Source organism: Aulostomus chinensis, chromosome 7 (genome assembly GCF_037954235.1).
Source record: "Aulostomus chinensis isolate RoL2024-O1b breed Wild chromosome 7, RoL_Achi_v1.0, whole genome shotgun sequence".
NCBI lineage: Eukaryota > Metazoa > Chordata > Actinopteri > Syngnathiformes > Aulostomidae > Aulostomus > Aulostomus chinensis.
Window position 1 is genome coordinate 30830067 of NC_141326.1, and position 22827 is coordinate 30852893.

The 22827-nt window shown below is 50.8% G+C and overlaps 1 protein-coding gene across 2 annotated transcripts; it reads right to left on the minus strand.

The window, feature by feature from the left end:
- Positions 1-307: 307 nt before the first annotated feature.
- LOC147259520 (zinc finger protein 609-like) lies at positions 308-21833 on the minus strand. Of its 2 annotated transcripts, none has more exons than XM_086209954.1 (9): positions 21458-21833; positions 13625-14458; positions 8743-8968; positions 8002-8089; positions 4020-6147; positions 3355-3736; positions 2713-3057; positions 2459-2528; positions 308-1905 (listed from the first exon to the last, which is right to left on the minus strand). In XM_086209954.1, the coding sequence occupies exons 2-9, from the start codon at positions 14336-14338 to the stop codon at positions 1896-1898; spliced, it is 3963 nt and encodes a 1320-aa protein (XP_086066080.1). In that variant the 5' UTR covers positions 14339-14458; positions 21458-21833; the 3' UTR covers positions 308-1895. The 2 variants fall into 2 exon arrangements, with proteins under 2 accessions (XP_086066080.1, XP_086066081.1); XM_086209955.1 differs by having other exon boundaries at positions 2450-2528.
- Positions 21834-22827: the final 994 nt, after the last annotated feature.

Below are 22827 nucleotides of genomic sequence, written 5' to 3' on the forward strand. Positions count from 1 at the left end.
TGAAGGAAACGTTCAAAGTCGTCGTCAATGATGAAAACAAGCGTCTCCAGAATTTGTCTCACATTCACAAACATTTCACATTTCTGAACTGCGCTGAGTCCGGCCTGCTAGCTGGACAAGTGATTACACATTTAGATCTCCTTTCTTATTAACAAAGCTGATGTAGAGAATGACTAAACAGAGCCTGGGTCCAGAGGTCAAAGGTCAGAGGGGACATGCATGTACCTGCTCACGTGATCACAATTAAAGGAGTTGAAGCAGGATTCAGGGTTGTTAGTGAGGTTGTTTGAACAGAAAACTTTATTTACAGACTTGAAGCAACAAAGATGAACTAAAACAAAGCTGGTGGTGTCACCTGGACCTCCGCCGCCTCCCCACCTGCTGCTGATGCAACATGGTGTCATTGTAGGAAATCGATGGGTTAGGGTTCAGCCGGAGGACAAACATGACAAGATGTGACTGAGTCCTGAAAATAACATTCATATCATCAATAATGTGTGAAGTGTCTGATACATGGATAAACAAACTGAATGACTTCCTTGCAGCGCACTGGCGACTGTATGCCACATCACCAGTTACCCTCTAAACTGGTGAAGCTCATCTGGTCTCCGGGATGTAAAAACAGTTTACATACAAAACTGAAATGCAATTCTGTCTCCCCTTGAAAGCTAAAATGAATTGATTTAAAATCATGTGAATATTTCAAAATTATTTTATTATGAAGTTAATTAAAACCCTTTGGTGGAATAAGAAAGACCACTTCCATCGGGGAGTTTGAGCCGTCATGTGACGTCATCTTGCCTTCACCGGCTGTGGATGGTGCAGCAGCGTCGCTCAGTGGCTGAAGCGCTGCACTGCAGCAGGTCACATGACCAAGCTGATTCTTTTCGACTCCAGGACACTTTATTACTAACAAACTGTTGAAGAAGGTGATTGATCAGCTGATCATTACATCTCTGATTGAAGGAAACCTCCTGTTTATGAACTGACAGGTTTGGTGTGTTCACAGCACAAGTGCGTCATAGCCGCTGTGATGGGCTCGTGGTCAGGTGGTGTGTTGGGGCGAATGAAGGAGCACAGGGAGCACGGCGCCGTTCCACCAGCTACAGGTTTAATATCAGATCAACGACAGTAGAAAAACAGAGGCAACCGGACAAAAGAAGAGTAGGAAACCGACAGCATCCAACAGGCTCGTTAAAATAATTCCTCTGTACAGTATTTACACACACACACACACACACACACACACACACACACACACACACACACACACACACACACACACCCAATAGTACAGCACAGCTACACTGAGGAGGAGGAGCCTGCTACCCCCACCCAGCCTCCATCAGTCTCAGGATGCAGCATCAGTCTGATCGCTGTCCTCTGATTGGTCCGTCCTCCTCCAGCCACAGTGTTTTAATTTCCAGGTGAAAGTGTGACACCATCCACTGGTGCTGGGAGGTCAGAGGTCGTGGTAGATTCAGTCTGGGTATCGGAGGGCAACGCTCAAATTGGAGGATGAGAGAAAACAAGGAAACGTGCCGTACAAAAAGTGAAGGTGTGGCTCTGAGAGAAAGGAAGTGACCTTCCTGACCCTCCACCCCAACAGACGCCAACAGAACCTTCAGGTGTCCGACCCGCTACGTCCGGGACATCAACGCAGCCATTGGAATAAACCACGAGCTTCTCATCTGGGAGCCGAGGTCTCGCCGCCATCTAGAGGGCGGCTGGGACCAGCAGGACCACGCCTCCAGTCCTCCCGGGCCCTCGGCGTCTGGCGAGGAGGGCCGGGCGGCCAGCTGGACCTTATCAAACACACACCATTGAACTGATGTTGACACTGAAATGCTTCATGTGATCCAGTCACATGATTCCAAGCAGGGCGGAGCAGCCAATCAGGTGTGCCTGCAGATGAGAGAGAGGATGACAGACATTGGTAGAGCAGCGGATTGGGGCGGCGCCACAGTGAAGACGGTCGATCGACGCTGGATGGTTCACCAAATATCTGATCACACGTGTAAAATCATAGTTGGTGCATCATAATGATGTCAGCTAACAGCAATGACCATGTGGCCAAAAAGTTGGTCACATGGGTGCAGCTGCAGCACATAAAGACAAGAGACAGAAGTTGAGACGCTGATGGACACATGATGTTTGGCTAATGAAGTGTCCAGGAATCTGATCCTGGATCAGTTACCAACCACCGCACCTGGGCTCACAATAGCAGCAGAAACACCTCGAGTATTACCACGGTGTTAGCGGCACTAATTAGTCTTACTCTGAAAGATTTGACAGGAAGTCAAGTGATTCTGTTCACAGTTAAGCTAACAACAGTGAAGCTCTCTGATGTCTCCACGTTACTGATCTTCGCTCCCTGAGGGGAAGAGAGCTAATATAAATGTGTGTGTGTGTGTGTGTGTGTGTGTGTGTGTGTGTGTGTGTGTCTTACCGGTCTCACCTCCGTGCAGGCGGGTACATGGACGGTGCGGATGCTTGCTGACTGGCGACGATGGCGGAGGAGGACAGACCTGCAGGACAGAGAGTCGCACCTATGAAACTTTTCATCTCTCTACAAAGGGACAGAATTCTCCCATGAGTCTTTGCACTGTGTTGCCATGGAAACAACCTGAGAGGTCAGCAAGACTCATGCTGCTAATAAAACATGAATATCATTAGGAGATCAGCAGATTGAGGGACTGAGCGGCGTCTCACCTGAGGCGTAGGACAGGTCGTACTGTCCTGACAGCAGCGGGTATCCCAGGTGATGATGGGAGGGCAGGATTCGCTGGGATGGCGAGGATCGGGGCCGGTCGCCTTCTCTCTCCCGGTCCCTCTCACGCTCTCTGTCACGCTCTCGCTCATGTGGCGTCTTGCTGTCGGCGATGGACGGCGACTTGCTCTTGTATTGGCTGGCATGCTGCTGCAGCAGGTCCAGAGCTTTGGCCTCCCCTGGAGGCTTCACAGTGGGACTGGACCTGGAGGGTTTCTCCCCCTCCTCCCCCGATGCCACCTTCCCTCCGTAGGCTGAAAAAGAGTAACCGGGTGGCAGGTACGAGCCTGAGGACACAGACAAGCCAGACGTTGGTTTAGTTCACCATGCTTGGCGGAGAGGTGGGGTTACGCGGATGAATGACTCAACATGAGCCGGTTCATAATAAATAGCAAAGCAGCTTGATGACCAGCAGAACCACCTCAGGTACTTCCCAGCAGCTCGGTGAAGTATTTCAGCCACATCTGCATTTACACTTTTGTTGCTTGAGGTCAGAACATGAGAATGCCTGCATGAGAATGCCTGCATGCTAACGTCTGCGTGCTAACACCGGCGGGCTAATGCCTGCGTACGGCAAGTCTTACCGGGGTAGTTCTGCATCATGACCGAGGGCATGCCGCGGTAGCCGGGGTGGCTGGCCTCATAACCCTGGCTGTAGGCGTAAGGGCCGTGCATGTAGGGCATGTAGCCCTGGTGCTGGGCCAGCGGTGAGGAGAACTGCATGTGTGGGGGACGCGCCTCCTTCCCTCCTCCCCGGTGCTCCTCTGGAGGCAATGGTGGTCTGCCCTCCAAGCCCTCCTTCGCCTCCTCTTTCTGGAGGCCCTCCTTCGACCGCTGCCTCTCATCTTTCCCCTTCCTTTCACGCTCTCGCTCCCTGTCGTCCTTCCATCGCTCCTCCTCCTGCGGCTTGGTCACCTCTGTGTATTTATTGGGGTAGACGTAGGGCCACAGCCGTGAGTCCGGCTCCTGCAGAGGGAAAGACATAGTGGTCTTTGTAGGGACAGGTTAACCCACTGGACCTGGCTCCTGTCAGTACTGAGTAGCAGAAATATTGTGCTCTTATTGACGGTCCTGAGAGCCGGTGGTTGAGTGTCGGCGAGGACCTGCTTACACCCACAATCAAATAGTAATTTCGATGATCAAATCTTGGCTTAATAAATAATTCAACAATAAAACTGAAAATGCCAATAAAGATGAGCAGAACATGCTGCTGCATTAATAAACTACAAACAAAAGTAGAGACAGTTACCTGTCGGTACCACATGGCGGGCTCAACACCTGGCGGGCGGCCTGACTCCACCCCCAGTTTGGCCTCGTCCTTCCCATGATGCCCTGCTTCACTGAGCTTCATCTTCAGACCCTCTGGCTGGGCTGCAGGGGTCTTGGGGTCATCTCCCTTCACCATGATGACTGACTTGGCCTGTTCTGAAGCTGTTGCCGGCTCTTTGGACTTGGCTGGGTTCAGCCCGCTCTTCGCAGCCAGGTCAGTAAGACTGGGGGCTCTTGACAGGGTGGGCGGAACCAAAGCTTTCTGCTTCCACTCTTCCTTCCCACAGGCCTCCCGCTCTTTCCCCTCCACCTTCTTGTCAGCCTGCCGCTGCCGTTCCTCATACTGCTGGCGGTAGGCGGGGTTCGAGGCCAGCAGGTGGGCGTGGTAGGCCTGGTCAGGGGAGTAGGAGTACGAAGGGACGTAGTACTGGTTGTAGTAAAGCGGCTGGGTGTACATGCTGGAGCGCTGCTGGATAACTGATGGCTGCTGTGGACCAGGATCCACCTTCCGCTCCTCCTGAGGCTCCACCTTAAGCTTGCTTTCCTCCCCCCCCTCTGGCTCCTCCTCCTTTTTCACCTTCACCGGAGCTCCGTCTGGATGTGGAGGTGCCGGTGCAGCACCCGGGCTTGGGTTGGGGTAGCTGGGGGAATAGTACGAGTCATAGTTGGGGTAGTACGGCGAGTCCTTGCTGGGTGTCTGAGGTGGAAACAGTGCTTTCTTGGCCCCTTCACGGGCTCCCTGGTCAGGCTCTGACTTTACCTTCACGCCCTCTGCTTTCCCCTCGCCATCCTCCCCTGCATCAGAGATGTCAGAGTAGGCGGGGCTGCTGGTTTTGACAGACGCATTGTCAGCTCCATTCTGGTTGAGGTGTAGAGGAACAGCGAGGCCGGCTTCCATCCTGCTGGCCACGCCGATGGATGGGCTGGGCGCGTTGTCTGAGAAGCTGTAGACCTTATCGGCCTCAGCCTTGATGCTAGCCAGACGGCTCTGGTGGGCTTCCGTGGAACCGTTGAGCAAAGGGTCCGATACCTCAGAGTACGGACTCTTTCCCTCCTCAGGCCGCCCCCCTTTGGCCTTTGGACTGTCACCCTCCTTCCCTCCATCCCTCTTCTTCTTGTCCTTCTTCTTCTTGTCCTTGGCAAGGGTGGGGCTGGAGGCGGGGTCAGCCAGGGGAGGGGGTTTAGGCTGAATGCTTTTCAGCTGAGGGCTCTTAGGCACGGACTGCACCACTGAGCCTAGAGCAGGGGAGGAGGGGAGGGCGTAAGGTGAGCCAGTGGAGGCGACAGGGCGAGTCGTCTTCACGCCTTTCTGGGTCAGTTTATCAGGTTTGCTGCCAGCCATCACCTTCTTGGGTTTTCTTTCATCCATCCCGTCGTTGCTGGCCTCATCTGTCAGAAACGCCCCCTCTTCACCGCCATCTGTCACCTCAGGCTCAGCTTCCCCCACTTTCTTCTTTACCTGTTTTGATGACAGCTTCCCAGGGGAGGGGGCGTCAAAACCCCGGCCCTTAGGTGTGGTGGAACGCGCAGGTGAGACTGCGGCACCATTACAGGAGGTGGGGTCTGGATGGAGAGTGGGGTCATCCCCATATTCACTGTCTCCATCCTGGTCCAGTCGGACATCATGGTCATTATGGGCGCGAGCCTGATGGTACTTCAACCCGTTAATGTGCTTGTATTTCTTGTTGCAGTTGGGGTAAGGACAGTCGATGAGAATGGGGGAGGGGGAGGTTCGGTCCAGCTGTGGCGGGGGAAGGGGGTCTGTTTTACCCCCAAGGAGGGAGGGCATGGCGCCAGTGGAATTAGTTCTCATGCGTTTGGAGGCCTTAGTGTCCTCAGAGCTGGAGGTGGGCTCCATGTCGGAGGCAGGCTTGGTCTTCCTCTTGGCAGACGACGGGCTGGCCTTGGCATCCTCCACACTGGCTGTCTGGCTACCTCGCCGACCCTTGCTGTTTGCAGCGGCGCCACGCGTTTTGCTACTGCCGCTGCCTTTGTTATCGGACGAGTTGCTGTTGTCATTCAGGGGCGTGTTACTGCCAGGACGCATCCTCTTTCCCCGGCCACGACCACTGCGCATCTCAACGTCACTGGTGGGAGAATCACAGAACCTGAAAGACGGAGAAGGTGAATAATGACAGGTAGACCTGGGGCTCCAGAACCACATTCTGTCACCTGGCCTTATGTCAGTGTGGATTTCTGCTGGAAATAAACGTACACACATGGAGCTAAACTCCCCACAAATACTTAATTTGTGTTTGTTCAAAATGAAAATCTGCGAGTGGTCAGAAAACTATTTGCTTCAACTATTTAATATGACATCATGACTGTGTCTGCTGTGATGTCATTTATTTGTGAAATGTCGTCACAGTCATCAGCTGGTATAGGTGGATTTGACATACTGATGTCCAACCTCGTGAGCAATCAGCTAAATCTCGTTTACAGGTTAAAAAAGCAACAAATCTAGAAGTGTGGCATGTGACAGTGTGACTGTGTGACGTGTGACAGTGTGACGTGTGACAGTGTAACGTGTGACTGTGTGCTGTGTGACATTAGGCTGTGTGACAGTGTGACGTGTGACAGTGTGGTGTGTGACAGTGTGACGTGTGACAGTGTGGTGTGTGACAGTGTGACGTGTGACAGGGTAACGTGTGACGTGTGACAGGGTAACGTGTGACTGTGTGGTGTGTGACGTGTGACTGTGTGATGTGTGACAGTGTGACTATGTGACAGTGTGGTGTGTGACAGTGTGGCGTGTGACAGTGTGGCGTGTGACAGTGTGGTGTGTGACAGCGTGACGTGTGACTATGTGACAGTGTGGCGTGTGACGTGTGACAGGTTAATGTGTGACTGTGTGGTGTGTGACGTGTGACAGTGGGCTGTGTGACAGTGTGAGTGTGGTGTGTGACAGTGTGGTGTGTGACAGTGTGACGTGTGAGTGTGGCGTGTGACAGTGTGGTGTGCGACAGCGTGACGTGTGACTATGTGATAGTGTGGCGTGTGACAGTGTGGCGTGTGACAGTGTGGCGTGTGACTATGTGACAGTGTGGCGTGTGACAGTGTGACGTGTGACAGTGTGACGTGTGACTATGTGACAGTGTGGCGTGTGACAGTGTGGCGTGTGACAGTGTGGCGTGTGACAGTGTGGCGTGTGACTATGTGACAGTGTGGCGTGTGACAGTGTGGCGTGTGACAGTGTGGCGTGTGACAGTGTGACGTGTGACAGTGTGACGTGTGGCGTGTGACAGTGTGGCGTGTGACAGTGTGGCGTGTGACAGTGTGACAGGGTAACGTGTGACTGTGTGCTGTGTGACAGTGTGGCGTGTGACAGTGTGGCGTGTGACAGTGTGACAGTGTGGCGTGTGACTGTGTGGTGTGTGACAGTGTGACAGGGTAACGTGTGACTGTGTGCTGTGTGACAGTGTGGCGTGTGACAGTGTGACAGGGTAACGTGTGACTGTGTGCTGTGTGACAGTGTGGCGTGTGACAGGTGTGGCGTGTGACTGTGTGGTGTGTGACAGTGTGGCGTGTGACTGTGTGGTGTGTGACAGTGTGACAGTGTGGCGTGTGACAGTGTGGCGTGTGACAGTGTGGCGTGTGACTGTGTGGTGTGTGACAGTGTGACAGGGTAACGTGTGACTGTGTGCTGTGTGACAGTGTGGCGTGTGACAGTGTGGCGTGTGACAGTGTGACAGGGTAACGTGTGACTGTGTGCTGTGTGACAGTGTGGCGTGTGACTGGCATGCTAGACATCCAACGAGAACGTTCCCTCCTGACAAAACTGCTGAGCATAGATTGACCCACTGTTGCTCATTTGTTACTCGGCCTCTTTACAACTGCAGTATCGGATACTATGCTACAAAGTATCAAGTTTCAAACAATATATTTTATGAAAGTATGACTGAAAAATAGTATTTCCTTGAAAAGAAAATTAAGTTCTACAGTGAGTGCAGGCGTGTCCCAACCTTGGAGGGGCCCAGTCATGTCTTGTGCAGTCCAGAAGGGTTCCAACATATGTCTTGTTCCTCCAAGTGACGTTGACAACCAGCATGCCTACACACACACACACACACACACACACACACACACACACACACACAACAGCAGCTGAACATGTGCTCATAGACAGAACCACGTTCCATTCCAAGAACGGAGAAATTTGATGACTTCATTCCTTCCTGTGTGTGTGTGTGTGTGTTCTAGCTCCAATATTATTGTGAGTATTCGAATCCTTCTTAAGCACCGATTGATTATCTGATTCCAGTTCTAATTAAATCGAGCGAGACCATGACCCTTTAACTCCCTCACAACCGACTCTCACCCTTATAGCCATCAGAAAGCGTCTCTTCATACTTGGACCGGACCAAACCTGCTGGAAACCAGATCCCACATTACTCTGGCTACTATTCATTATTAGTGCCTCATTTGAGATCATCCTGCCAGGCTTGCTTGCCAGCTAAATGTGGGTTGGTAGATAAATACCCTATTTTACAAAAAAAGAATTTCCCTGCAAAAAACTAAGCTTCAAATTGAGAGAATGTCCTGGCCCGTTAGAGGGTGCTCATGGCCCACTTACCGGCCGCTGCATTGGAGGCACCGATGTTGATTCATGTGTTTGTGAGGCTACAATGTTTCTATTTTTGGAAATCTGCATGTTTTGGTGTGAGATTTATCGCAGATCAGCTGGTGTTGCGTCGTGATCTCACCATCCTCCGTCTCCTGCCACACGATGCCCTCCAGGTTAACACTGGTTCCTGGCTCGCAGGGTCCCAGGCACTCTGGCTCCGTTGCCAGCGCGGCATCTGCAGTGTTCACTGCTACCGAGCGTGTACGAACCATAATCTGCTCACAGGGAGACGAGATGTCACTGTTGGCGACGGGAGTGAGCAGGTGGAGAGGAGGAGGAGCCGGGGCCGAGACCAGTGACTCCATCTGGAGGAAGGACACAGGAAAGCAAGGGTTCAAAGGTCAAAAATGGCCACACAAACTGAGTGCCCAGGAGTATGATTTAACTTGAAGAGGACCACAGGTCAATATGTGAGCCCGTCCTCGATGGACCAGCTTAGAGACGGATGGAACACCTGGAAACACGACGTCTCCCCTTTTGCTTTCAGTAGATCAGAGACATCAGAAGACAGGGCTTCTGTGAGCACTGTCACGGTGGTTCACCACGACTGCTGATGGAGGTCAAAGGTCACCAGGTGTCCTGATAGAATCTAATCTGATTCAACAACGATGATTAACATTTGATTTAATGAGTGAATTTCAACCCTGGACACTAAAGCTGCCACAACAAAGAAGTTCCCCTTAACACTTCCTGTCACGGCCAACTAGCCAAGACCCAGTGACAGCAGCCCTGTGCCTGGACACACGGGTCAAGATCCAGACAAGACGACAACAGCGGTGTGTATCAAAGACTCACCAGCACGTGCTATTAATGGACCAGTGTGCCGACCCGTCTGGGCTGAACAGAAGTCAGTTCTCCGTCTCAGTAGCATCCATCCTCTGACCCAGAAGCATTAAGATGTTGAACCTTGAACCGTGGTCAGGAAGCAAAGACCAGCTTGTGTCATGGGACTCAAGATCTCAGGTGGCATTTACCTGCTCTTTGACATGTGGGAGGAGCTCACTGCTTTCTAACTGGGGGCTGATGTGGCAACAGGGGGAACCTCCCCGTCTCCTCTTTAACAATAAACACATTAACATGGCTGCCTGGAACGCTGGGGAAACCCCCTGAAGACCAGAACCCTGAAGACCCCCCCCCCGACACCAGGGATCAGGTTTAATGTCTGCTATTGGCTGAGGTTTAACCAGCTGCTGGCTCAGAGCTCTGATTGGACGGTGTCCAGGCTGGAACACGCCAGCCGTCCTGCTCCTCCTCTCCATTCAGTCGGAGAGGAATTACAACAACAAGCCACATTCCATTCAAGGTCACTGGCTGGCTGGGAGAGAGATACCAGTCACTCCCACTGAGGCAGCGCGCGGATGCAATTACCTGACAGAACCTCCGTTGACACCACAAGCTCCTCCTTCGATGCGTCACATGTTAACAGTCAGACTAATGCAGCGTGTGTGTGGCTGCAGGGAGGGATTCAGTCCTCAGGGCAGACAAGCGTTTGCGAATCATCTCCCACAGGGGTGGAGCATCATGTTTATACCTTCATTCAGGTGAGGGTAGCAAAGGAGGTGGACATGTTGATAAGCTGTGTATGAATGTAGTGACATCATACAGCTGGAGGATTCGCGGTCTTAAATACACGGGAACAGAAAAACTGAACTCTTGTTGTGTTCTGATCAAACAAAGCAAATGCAGGACCCAAACCCAGACTGCTGCCCCACCACAGCTTCTTCTGCTTCCAGAAGATGCAGAAACAACAACATCCTGAAGCCTTCACCCTGACAAGCCAACCACCTTTAAATTGCTGGCTTTCTGAATGGAGTTTGGTTCTGGAGGCTACACCTCCTCCATCAGCCCAGACCACAACACTGAGGCTCATGATGAGAAGTCTACTACCAGATGGATGAGTCAAAGCTCAGATGGAGGAATTCAGATTTCTTGCCAGATCAGATTCTTTAATGTAGCGGTTCACATTATCACCTTATCTTTTAAAATTTGAACTCATGGCCCTGATGTCACACAGTTGTGTGTGTGTGTAGAGATGTAACAGGGACATGGAGGCCACGGATGTGAGCAGATACACGCTGTAGTTGAGTGGACGCAGGAGAAGGTTGAGGCGCATGAGGGTGTGAGAGGAGTGAAGAGAAGAGGAGTGACAGAGGATCAGGTGAGGCTTGTAGGGAGCTCACACAGGGTAACGACTGCCATGAGAACATCTGGACAACTGTCTGGATTGACAGGACTGCAGTGACTGCTCTCTCCAAGAGAATGGAGGGAGAATGACACTCTCCTCGCTCTCTCTCTGGAAGAATGCCCAGGCCTCCAGTTCTTACATAGATGGAGGGATGGTAGAGCAAGAGAGAGAGTTCCACACATCACTGGTGAAACTTTCCAAAAAGACAAATATGAACGTGGAAGAAAGAGAAAAGCAGCACGGGATCACCAGGACGTTTGCCGTGGAGGAAGGACAAAGGTCCTGTTCACCTCCTCAGGGATCAAACATGTGACCTGCTGTGTCCCAGACTTCCAGGAAACTGAAGACTTCTTGAGCCAAGATGCTTCTTCCACTACAGGAACAGAAAAATCTGCTGAGCTGTCAAAGGACCATGTGGGTCTACATCAAATGTAGGGAGAGCCCATGGCGGCGGCCACCACGTCAGAAATGAAGGCTCACTGTCCGAGGACGCACAAGTTTATCACGTATCCATCTATGCTATTGGAGATATCAACGAATACACGATCTAAGGTCAAAGAACGCAGCCGGGGTACTCATCCTCAACCCTGAACTCTTCAGTAGGACCTTCAGCTACGACCAGACACCAACCTATGCTCAGGCAGTTGGAGAACCATCCCTTCAGCTGAGCTTGTTCAAGTCAAGCAGCAGAGCAGCTCCGTTAACTTCAGCCCCTGGGAGAGATGAGAGGAACCCTGCTGATGTCCTGCCACAGGGTAACGGATTGGTCACAGCTGCTGCTGAGTGGCCAGCATACTGCGTTAGCCCCTCCCACTCCCAGGACCACACATCTGACATTTTCTCATATTGACCACACAGAGATGATGTATGAACAGATTCTATTCATAGATAAAGAATCAATAGGTAGGTGTGTCCACATGAACAGGTGTGTGAAAGAGACGGAGCACCAATATCCAAGGTCGGTAAAATGTCTGTAACAAAGCCCTTGTAGCGGTTTTAGACTGCTAACGGAGTGTAAACTGGCTACTTGAACGATCCACGAACAAGAAGCAGTGGAGGGAAGAAGGGAGTCTTGGACTGGATACCCCTGGCAACTCCAGAACCCTAAAAACCGGCCCTGTTCAGAGACTGAATGGTCACATGACACATCCAAATCATCAGATCATCATCCACCAACGTAAGATTATTCTCAGCTGGGGACCATCAAACATGGCTGCCCAGCGGCAGACAGCCGGCAAGCGCTGAGCCATGCTGGCACTGACAACAGCCCCATGTCACCAAATCATCAAGAAATTCCCCACCAGCTAAAGTGTCCCTGCAGGCCTTAAACCTGAGATGAACCACCATTCCTGTCCAGACAAACCCTGACCTCCATGAGCTCACAGACCACTGGCTGGCTCGCCTCAACGCTCACCAGTTGCTGACAACCTGAGTTGGATGAGAAATACATTCTAATTTGTTGTGAGGAAGACCTTCAATTACAGAATTGTTTCTTCTCATTTCATCATAATTTGCAGTTCCAAAGTGGAGAGTTGGAACAAGGAACAGTCACAGGGTTCTAGATACCAGGGAGATACCTCAGTCAGGGAGAGAGAGAGGGAGGGAGGGAGGGACAGACTTTTCCTCAGTGGGAATCCACTTCCTGCTGGCAGAGCTGAAGCGGATCTGAATAAAGACCAAACTTAGTCCAGACAAACCTTTACCATCCCTGACAGACTGTTTTTCTAGCCTGGAAGGATCCAGATGTGATGTCAGTCTAAATTCTGCTGCTGGCAGGAAGAGCCGCTTCACTCGTGTGTGTTTAGTCTGCGTTTACCTCCTCGTGTCACCTGGACATCTGCAGGCTTGAAATCCACTAGGATGAGGACAGTCACAGACACTGGCTGGGTTCAGACAGCAGAATCACCATCGCAGCCGCCATCATGTGTTTCACAAAATGTCCTATATGTTGCCAAGACGACAGCAAGCAGCTTATGTCCAGCTTTGATTTAGCAACAGCTGATCCCAGACCTGTTTGACGCTTCTTACTCAACCTCTTCAGACACTGGAGCAGCAACGTGCGACCAACTCATCAGGCACACAGCACTACTTGATTTGGCTACGACAACCAACAGCAGATGCGAGTCATTCCGAAGGTTTTTGTGGACAATCAACAGCTGGATCACACCAGTGTGTGTGTGTGTGTGTGTGTGTGTGTGTGTGTGTGTGTGTGTGTGTGTGTGTGTGTTGGGGGGGGCCTGAAGCGAGGGCCGATATGCACTGATATTAAATAGCTTTTTACAGCACATGCAGGAAACAACGCCAGCGGTGATGTCATGCGGCGGCGCCAGCGGCAGAGTGGATCCGTTTCTGATCCCGGTCAAGAGAACATAGCGAGGATTACTTTACTATTCCATCTTGGTCTTCATCAAAATGGTCATGTATGACAATGGTCAATATTGTCGAACCTTCCAGCTCTCCGTGGTCGTGCTGGTCCCAACCTGGAGCCCCCTGAACACAGTGAGGGTCAAGTTTGAGTGCAGCACTAAGATTCGCTACTGGCTGCACGTGTTGGTGGTCCGGGATCTTCCTGATCTATAAGCAGTATCAGTCAGGCTCCACTGATTTCACACATTAAGATAAACTTTCTACATTCTACAGAGAAAAGGCGTGACAGAATGGACCCACCCTACTGGACTCCTGGCCAATACCAACACAGATTCCCAAGGTCTGGGTCGATTGTCACATGAAGGCCAAACCCGTGAAGCAGAACTCTGGTGAGGTGAACCCCTCTTACCTTCTCACCAACCACCATTTTCTTCAGATTGCGGCATTCACTGTTGTCCACCTCCTCTGGCTCTGTTGCCATGGCAACAGGCGGGCCAATCCCTGCTGAGTCCAGTACCATATTCCCAAGCTGCTCGACTGCAGCTAATTCAGGGTTTTGTTGGCCCTCAAACGGGCCGCTGCGCAGGGCCCCCAATGGCATGATGGGGGCCACTGACTCCTTCTCAGTGTTGACCTCCATCTTCTCCTTCTTAGTTTTTCCAGACAAGCTGTCCTTGTCCTTTTTCACAGCAGGGAGGATGCGTGAAGGTTTACTAGACTTGTCAGTCCCCTTAGTTGGGGTAGAGTTGGGGTTCTGGGGCAGTGGGTCACCAGGGGCCCGGCCCTGAACCTCCTTCTTGGCGCCGTCTGAAATCGGAGCCTTCACACTTTCTTTAGAGTTTTTACTGCGTTTCGATTTGGATTTGCTCTCTTTGCCCTGCGCAGCAGCTACAGGACTTACAAATTTTATATTGTCAGGTAAAGCAGCCACGGCGCTGGGAGGGGCGGCCATGGCCCCTCCCTCCTTACTGCCAGACATCTCTAGTTTGTCCTTCTCCAAGTCAGCGTCCAGGTCAATGATTAGATTGCCAACACCGATATCCCACTCATCGCCACTGTCGTATGCGTCCACTGCATTGGAGTCCACACCTTTCCCGCCTGCAGGGCCGCTGCTGAGGGACATCTTAGTAGGAGCGTCCCGGAGCGCCGCAGGAGGGCCACTGGAGGGCCACGTTCCTCCCAGCCACAGGACGCCTCCTCAGGGCTGGCCTCTGCGCCTCCTCCCGGCTCCCCACATCGCCACCTGCACGAGACAAACAACAGGTCAGAGAGGGAGGAGAGTACCTGATCACACCTGCAGAAAGACAGATGAGTGCATGCAGCAGCAGAACGCTTCAGGTCCTTACCGATGGGTAACTGCACCATCTTGAAAAAATTTCTAACTGGAATTCTTTTGACGGACACTGTAGTTCTGCTATGATTTGTCATCTTCAGCTTTCTTCAGACTGTGAAGATCTTTGATCACAATTAGTCTCAAAAGATGCTGCACCTTCCTGGGATTTTCACCACGTTCTGATGAGTTGTGCAGTTCTTATCATCAGTGACAAACCACTTGACTAAAACTATCAAGTGGGTGAGGAGCAAACCTGAGTCTGATGCTCAGGGTCACGGAACCATTCCAAACTGTGGCCCGGTGTACATGGTAGAGAACTGAGTCTGAGTCGGATCACAGTGGAGTTCAACTGGGTGAAGCATCCTGGAGGCTGGCCGGGACCGACTGGTCACACAGGCAGAGGGTTATTGTCCCTCACATTGAGGTGGGATGAGCAGGAGGTTTTTTTTCTCTCCCAGCATCCCTCTGTGACTAGCAACATGGTGTGTGTGTGTGTGTGTGTGTGTGTGTGTGTGTGTGTGTGTGTGTGTGTGTGTGTGTGTGCGGAGACGCATCCCTGATCTGAATCTTCTTCAGGCCACTTATCATATGAATGGAGGAGCATGACCCCTAACCTCTGCTGACAATACCAGGACTGGGCTGAAGGGAGTGGGTGGGTGGTTCTGGTCACGCATGCGGCTCAGACACAATGAGAGAGTTTATCTGAGGTGAACACACCGATTGTCCATCTGAAGCTGTGACCTTGTTGACCACAAGAGACGAGCATGTGTGTCCAGACGTTTCTGTCCTTAGAATTAGCGAAGCTGCATCCCATATTTTCCGTAACATGCAGACACGGTTGCTACACCTCCTCCAGTGATAAACTCTCACAAAGCACAAGAGTGGATTCAGTTCAGGTTTGATAGGAATGATGGAAGACGTCCAGGCTGGGCCATGCACAACAACGTCCACAGTGACGCTCGTCCACAGATGCTGACACCAGTGGTTCTGGGTGAGGGTGGGGGCACCAGCTCATCACTCCAGTCGCTCTCACAGCACCCAGCAACTGTCCATCTCCCTGCCAGGTCAACAGCCATCATACGGCCTCCCGAAGCCTTTAAACAGCTCTTTGTTTCGAGTGGAACACAAATAAGTTTTGGATGCGGTGTGGTGGCAAAGTTAGCCTGTTGGCTATGCTGAGGAAGCTAAAAACAACAGGTGCTTGATTAGCAGATGCACACTATCAGCGACCTGCAGAGACACAGCTGCTGATGTAGCCACACGTTGAAGGCAGGAGACAGGACACAAACCATGACGCTCTAAGACGACTACCAGCTCCCACAAGTCCTCCTCTGAAGAAAACTTCTGCCGCACAGAAACTCCTGAGGGGCGCAGTTCCTCAGTACAGAGGGCTTTCACACCTGGAGTCAGGATGGTCGGTGGTGAGGACGCCAGTAACACCAGCAGTGTCAAACGCTACAACCAGGATACTGAGAAATGTAGTCAAGTCAAGTCAGTTCTATTAGTTTGGCACCAAACCCCAACCAAAGTTCTGTCCTGACTCTGTCCAAGTAGAGCAGGTCCAGCACCTCCCTCCTTCAATGAACCTCCACCCAACAATTCTCCATCAGCAGCACATCCTGCAACAGCAGCCACCAGAACCTTCCTTTACCAGCAGGAAGGTGGAGCAGATCCAGGATCAGTGGGGACGGAGAGAGAGCAGGAGAGCAGGACAGAGACAAAGACAGAGAATGGAGGAGGACAGAGAGACAGAAGGAAAGAGAGGGACAGAGATAAAGAGGGAGAGAAAGGAGGAGAGACTGATGGACAGAGACAAAGACAGAGAATGGAGGAAGACAGGGAGACAGAAGGAGAGAGAGGGACAGAGATAAAGAGGGAGAGAAAGGAGGAGAGACTGATGGACAGAGACAAAGACAGAGAAAGGAGGAAGACAGAGACAGAAGGAGAGAGAGGGACAGAGATAAAGAGGGAGAGAAAGGAGGAGAGACTGATGGACAGAGACAAAGACAGAGAATGGAGGAAGACAGAGAGACAGAAGGAGAGACAGACAGACTACTTTATTAGACAGAGAGACAGAAGGAGAGAGAGGGACAGAGATAAAGAGAGAGAGAAAGGAGGAGAGACTGGAAGACAGAGAGACAGAAGGAGAGAGAGGGACAGAGATAAAGAGGGAGAGAAAGGAGGAGAGACTGATGGACAGACGGGGACGTGAGCAGGTGGAACTAGGGGTGGCAGCTGGATGTAGTTAAACTAATAAGTAGTGCACAAACTGCGAGTGGCGGGTTCTTGAGCAGCCATGATGCTCATCAGATTCTCCACCTGAGAAACAGCTCAGAATCATATTCTCATTATCCAGTCTACATTTTCTGGCTTTTTTTTTTTTTTATAACTTTTTACAAAAACAATTCTTTACAACTTTTTTTAACTTAATTTTTTAAATTTACAATTGAAATTTTTTTTTTAAATTTACAGTCAGTGCATCAATCTACACAGAGCAGGGGGCACCAGACAGGAAGTCCCCACATCAACAGCATAGTGGATCCGGCCAATTTTCAAACTAAAACGGTATGTGCAGACAAAACGACAAGAAAAAGACCGAACATAGCCTCAAATGCTACGCTACCATCATAGAAACACAGAAAATGAGACGACCACCACATTTCCAACAAACAGTCAGAAGGTGACACGTCTGATGAGGAGCTGCTGGACGGATGTAAACAGCATCTTCGGAGCATGGTGGAGCCGTCTCCTCCACCCAGCAACAACCATTTTAAGACTAATAGTGCACATGACTTCCTCTGGGTTGGCTGGCTCCCCTTCATCATCTGGACTAAAGCCTAAATCCTCCTCCTCTTCCTCCCACAGTCGCTAGCATCACTTGCCAGCTTCCTTCACTGAGCTGCCCGTCACACCAGTGGACCATGCAGCACACACCTGCCCTCTAGTGGTGCCTGCTACATACTACAGTACATCGGTCTCGTAGGAGAGGAGTGACAGTAGATCGACACGAGGCCACGCCTCAGGTAAATAATGAGGATTTCACATTGAAGTTACAGGATGTCCACTGGTTTCTTTGTGAAGGCTGAACACAGTACATGAAGCTCACGATGGGTGAAAAATACTCCTTCCTCCTTAAGTACACCAGGACAGGAAATACTGTACGATTTCAAACTTTTATTTGATTTTGTACTTGGCTGTTAAGTTATTACAGTAATTTTAAAGTTCTGGTCTGGTTTCAAATGGACCTGAATGACCCCAGAGACCGATGACAGTGATGGGGTCAAATCACCGTCCACACCGAGACTTGGTAGCAAGTCACGCCAGTTAGCACGAAGTCATCAGTGTTCTAATCCGTGCTGGAATCACCAGGACAGGAACTAGTTAGTTCTGTAAGCTAGACTGAATTAGCTTCCGCTGTGATGTGTTCAGCGTCGACTCGGTAAGAGGATGATGTGATCAAATGCAGCATCAAGGCATCAAAATTGAGTGATGCAGTTGCTCGGGTGAGAACTGTGTTTTCCCAGTAATATTGAATATACTTTAAGATCATACAATATTTAAGAAGTATCATATATTCCTTGGATAATCAGAATATAAAGAACATAAAAATAAATATATAAACTCATATTTCTTTCTTAGATATATGTTACTTGAAGGAGCCTGTACATGTGCGCTGCCTCACATTCACACCAACAACAGAGAGGTATCAATCAAGCCTCGGACCATGAAGGAGGCTCACGGCGTCCGTATCATTCCACATGCATGATTCCCACCCCAGAATCAACAGCTGGACAGACCAGGAGGGCTCCGGGGTGGAAACCCCACCAGCACGCAGCAGGAGAGTGAACTTCAGGCCCGTTTGTGTCATCGGTCACATGATCGGTGAAATATGGCTGCCGCTGTGGTGCACAGAGCAACCCATTGAAGCTGAAGCTAAGAAAGCAGAATGAGTGGCAGCGTGAGAGCCAGATTCATCTCACTGGTGCAAGTCTGGACCTACTTGGACTCTGGTGCTGCTCAGACTCTCCTGAGAGGCACGTTGGTTACAGCCATTCACTGAACACCATGAACGCAGATGTCGGAGTTTAATCGCCACTCACAGCTGCCCGCTAACTGCAGGAACAACCATCGCCACTGCCAGAAATGTTTGGGAAAAACAATATTATTGTCATTGTAAACAGGTCGATGACCCTGATAATGACCCTTCCTTCCATTTTCTACACTGCTTATCCGTCAAGGGTCGCGGGGGCTGAGCCTATCCCAGCTGCCAATTGGCAAGAGGCGGGGTTCACACTGGACGGGTCGTGATAACGATGATATAAGAGCAAAATTGTTCAGTAGCAGTGGCTTTGTAGCAAAGTTCATTGATGCTGTGAAACTCCAAAGCAGGAATTCTGTGGTCAGAAGCCCAGAGGCCTCAGTGCTGGGAGGGCAGCGTGGGGTTCCATCCTCCTGCCACAAAAACCAGCCGCTAGAATTCAGGTCGACGAGGCGGTCAGCTCAGGTCCGAGGCTCAGGTGGAGAATCCTCCTGGTGCCGACGCGCATCCTGCTGAGACTCTGGCAGTCATGAGTGGTTATTTTGCACACCAGACATAAGCTGTCCAAAATGCTGATTGGGGACGAATCCAGTCTCTCTCAGAAATGACTTCCTCGCTGGCCTCCTACAGCCAAGCAGCAGTGGCATCAACTGCCATGCTAGCAAACACTAGCACTGCCATGCTAGCAAACACTAGCACTGCATCCAAGCAGCGACTCAGCCGGAGCAACCAAGTCATCTGGTGATAGTTTTCATAGAGTCCCAGCAGTACCACAGCCACATGTCCTGCGGTCCAGGTTTTAGTTTGGGGGAGCGGCACCAACCTGTGGAGGTCCACCACCGGCGAGCTGGTCACACCTACCAACACAGCGAATTAAACAAGACGAATGAACTGCAGCAGCAACTCTGGAAACCAGACGATGCGCTGAGTCCCACTAAGAGCCTCCTGCTTTCTACCTGAATGTCTTCATCTTTGAAGTTGCTTTTGTAAAAATGACAGGAGAACCGTCTCTGTGTGGTCCAGATCCCGGCTGCACTGACACTTGGCTCCAGGGAATGGGATTCATTCCTATTTTTGGTCTTTCTCAGGTGTGACGGCCTGTCAGTCCACAAAATAAAGAAGCTTGATGCCTCTGTTTGGAGAAATCATAGCACAGCTGTACAGGGGTGGAAGTTTACAGCTCTCTGTATCATCAGGGTTAGAGGGGTCAAGAAGTATTCAGTAAAGGCAGCGGTACTGAATCTGTAGTCCAGATCAGCAGATGCTGCAATTCTTCGGCTTCCTGTCTGGGTCCACCGCCACATCCAGGTTCTACTCGCCAGCATCCCTCTTCAATGTTCTCCACCAGCAATGCTGTATTTGAGCTGCTGGGTTCAAACTGTGCCAAGCCACAAAATGATCCAATCTGAAGGTTCCACCAAGCAACTGTCAGTCACCTTACAACAGGTCAACAAGACAAGCCTCGGTGTCCCTCATGTCTTTGTCTTCATGATGATCTGTTATGTTGCTTCCAATAATCAGAGGTGGTTCAGACGGAGCTCTGCAGGAACCTTGGCTGCTCAACATTTAATTCACCTCCCAGTGGAACGTCACAGGCCCGATACGGTGTTCGACAGCCACACAAACCCCGGACTGACGAGTGGCCTGCTTCAGTAACTACCGGACCAACGCTAACTTGGATATGACGGCGGTTGCATGTTAGAAATAAACCTGGCAAACGAGTTCAAGGATATTTATATCATTAGCTAGTTATCTAGCTAGCATTAGCCATGTACGACTAGCTGCCTGGTCGGGTAATAAAAACAATTTAATAAAAGGAAAATTCCCAAAGTGTTGTGTTCCTCGAGGGTTCCGCTCACAACTCACGTAACAGAAACCAGCAAATGCAGCAGGTACGCGCAGCTAGTTTAGCCGGCTAGCCTAGGATGGGCTAGCCTAGCTGGGTATCCGGGTTATCTCGGCCCTGGCTCTCCCGGCTCCTCAGATCACAGCTAGCGGGTATCAGGTGAATGATTTGGGCTTTCAGCGCACACAGACACGCGGACTGGTGAGCCCGACATCGAGTAATATGCAGGAATGGGGTGATACTTGTGCAACTGGCTAGAGGCCCACCGTGGCCCGCTACCGAGCTAACCAGATCCATTATCGGACGCAGCGGACCGCTGACGTTGAAGTCAAGTTTCAGATTTGTTGTTCTCGTGCAACTTTGCAAAAATTCAACATATTTAAAATAACTACACCTCCATCGATCAGCGCCTGCACCCGTCAGCCCGTAGCCACACCCCTGTAAGCATCTGTCCAGTCCGCTTCTGAACCTGTGTCCTCGTCCCCTCTGCAGTGTGATGGACAATCACCGATGCTGCCAAACCCGCTGTCAAAGCCTGGAGGTCCATTATCGGACAACTGTTCGATATCTCTAGTCAACGATTTAACGTCTGCACTGACACAGTATTTATTAATATTTTCGGTGTATTACGGGACATCCGGGCGGTTGTGATGAACAGGAGTTACTCCGAAAGCTCCAAAACAGGGTACTTTAAATTGACGTTACTGACTAGCTTTCACATTTAGCTGGTAAGAAGTTTGACGAGCCGGCGAGCTGAGGACCAAACGCATCTGTTAATATAGTTGAGGCGGGCGAATGTCTGAGGCTGAAGCGGCTCAACAGTTGCAGACAGGAACGAAACTGAGCGGGTCAGACGAGGACGTGTCCGATGATGGACGTATAGCTCTTAGCTCCCCGGTCTCTCCAGACAAAGACAGCAGCTAGCCTGCTGAGCTAACCCCCGGGATAGCTAGTAGGCTATCCCGCCTTGCAAAAAGCGGGTCGAAATCCCACTGAGACAGACAAGACCCGCAGGTCCACTCACCCCGCTCGGTATCCCGGTCCGGTCAGTATTCATGTACACTCCATCGGTCCCTGTAAATCCAGCCAGACAGTGAGGACAAGCTCCCAACCGGAGGATCGGACGGGCAGACCAGTCAACGTGCTCCAGCTCACTGGACCGCAGCCATCACACGGTCACATCCAGGAGACAACCGGAGAGCAGCGGGCCGACGCCGACATTTCGGAGTCTCTTATCGGTCCCAGGTGAACATACGGATAATCCCGGGAATGCCGAGAGTTTGAGCAATATTCCTAGAGTTCCCAAAACAGCGTAATCCTGGTTAAGAGACAGAGAGACAGCGAGAGACTGACAAACACCTCCGTGGGGCTAAATGGCTGTTGGGTACAATGCAACCAAAGCCCGGAGCACTGGATTCTCGCTCCTCTGGACCTGGATTGGGTTGTTTGGAATCGAGTCAAGATGTGATCCAGACTGGACCGGACTCAGCAGCTTGGTGTTACATGTTGCTAATTACTCTGATCTGAAAGTAACAAGTGACTTCACACTGCTTCTGTCTGTGCGTGGAGCCTAAGAGGAACTGGCTCCACTACTTTTGTGGCACTTTGAGTAAACTGAGCACCGCTGGAAGAGTGCGACTCAGCCTGGCTGAGGATCAGCTGACTCCTACAAACATGGACCATGGGTTTGTGATGGCTGGTCAGATTCCTGACGTCCAAACACGCCTGAGTCCAGCAAGGCCACAGAGAGGAAGGAGGTTGGAACCATTATTCCTCCAGTCACGCTGGCTCTGGGTCTATTTACATGTACTTATGTGGTATTTGTGTGTGTATCTATAAATACATGTAATAACATTTAAGGGATAAATAAGTATTTCTTCAAATCAAAACAAAAGCCTTTATTGTCATTGTGTAGCGCACAGCGAAATGGGAGAGCAAAAGTTATTCAATATATAGACAAGGTTCCGGGCATAAAAAAGCGATAAATACAAATAAAAAGAAAGAAAACTACACATAAATGTCTTTATGCATGTGTGTGTGTGTGTGTGTGTGTGTGTGTGTGTGTGTGTGTGTGTGTGTGTATAATATATGCACACACATATATGTATATATACATATTGTATATACACACATGTGCAACAATGCAGACTCCATGGGGGGGAGCTGCTGTTTGTTGATGGTTGCAAGCAGGAGGCTGAGTTCCATGCTAACGTTAGCATCCGATGGGATGAAACAGCTATGAGAAGAACTTCTGTAAAGTCCCTCGGGAGATAAAAAGGTCTGCACGGGACGGCCAGAACCTCTAAACCGGAGAACCGTGTGTGTCAATGATCCTCAGAAATTAGTGTCTGTAGTCCATTACCCAGGACTCCTGCTTCCAGGAGCAGCTCTGAC

Bases quoted from the DNA above. Each gene is read 5' to 3' on its own strand.
- LOC147259520 (XM_086209954.1), bottom strand. From the start codon at position 14,338: ATGTCCCTCAGCAGCGGCCCTGCAGGCGGGAAAGGTGTGGACTCCAAT. The intron at 3,737-4,019 runs GTAACTGTCTCT...TTCCCTCTGCAG, and splicing joins CCGCCATGTGGTACCGACAG to GAGCCGGACTCACGGCTGTG. The intron at 3,058-3,354 runs GTAAGACTTGCC...CTGTGTCCTCAG, and splicing joins CATGATGCAGAACTACCCCG to GCTCGTACCTGCCACCCGGT.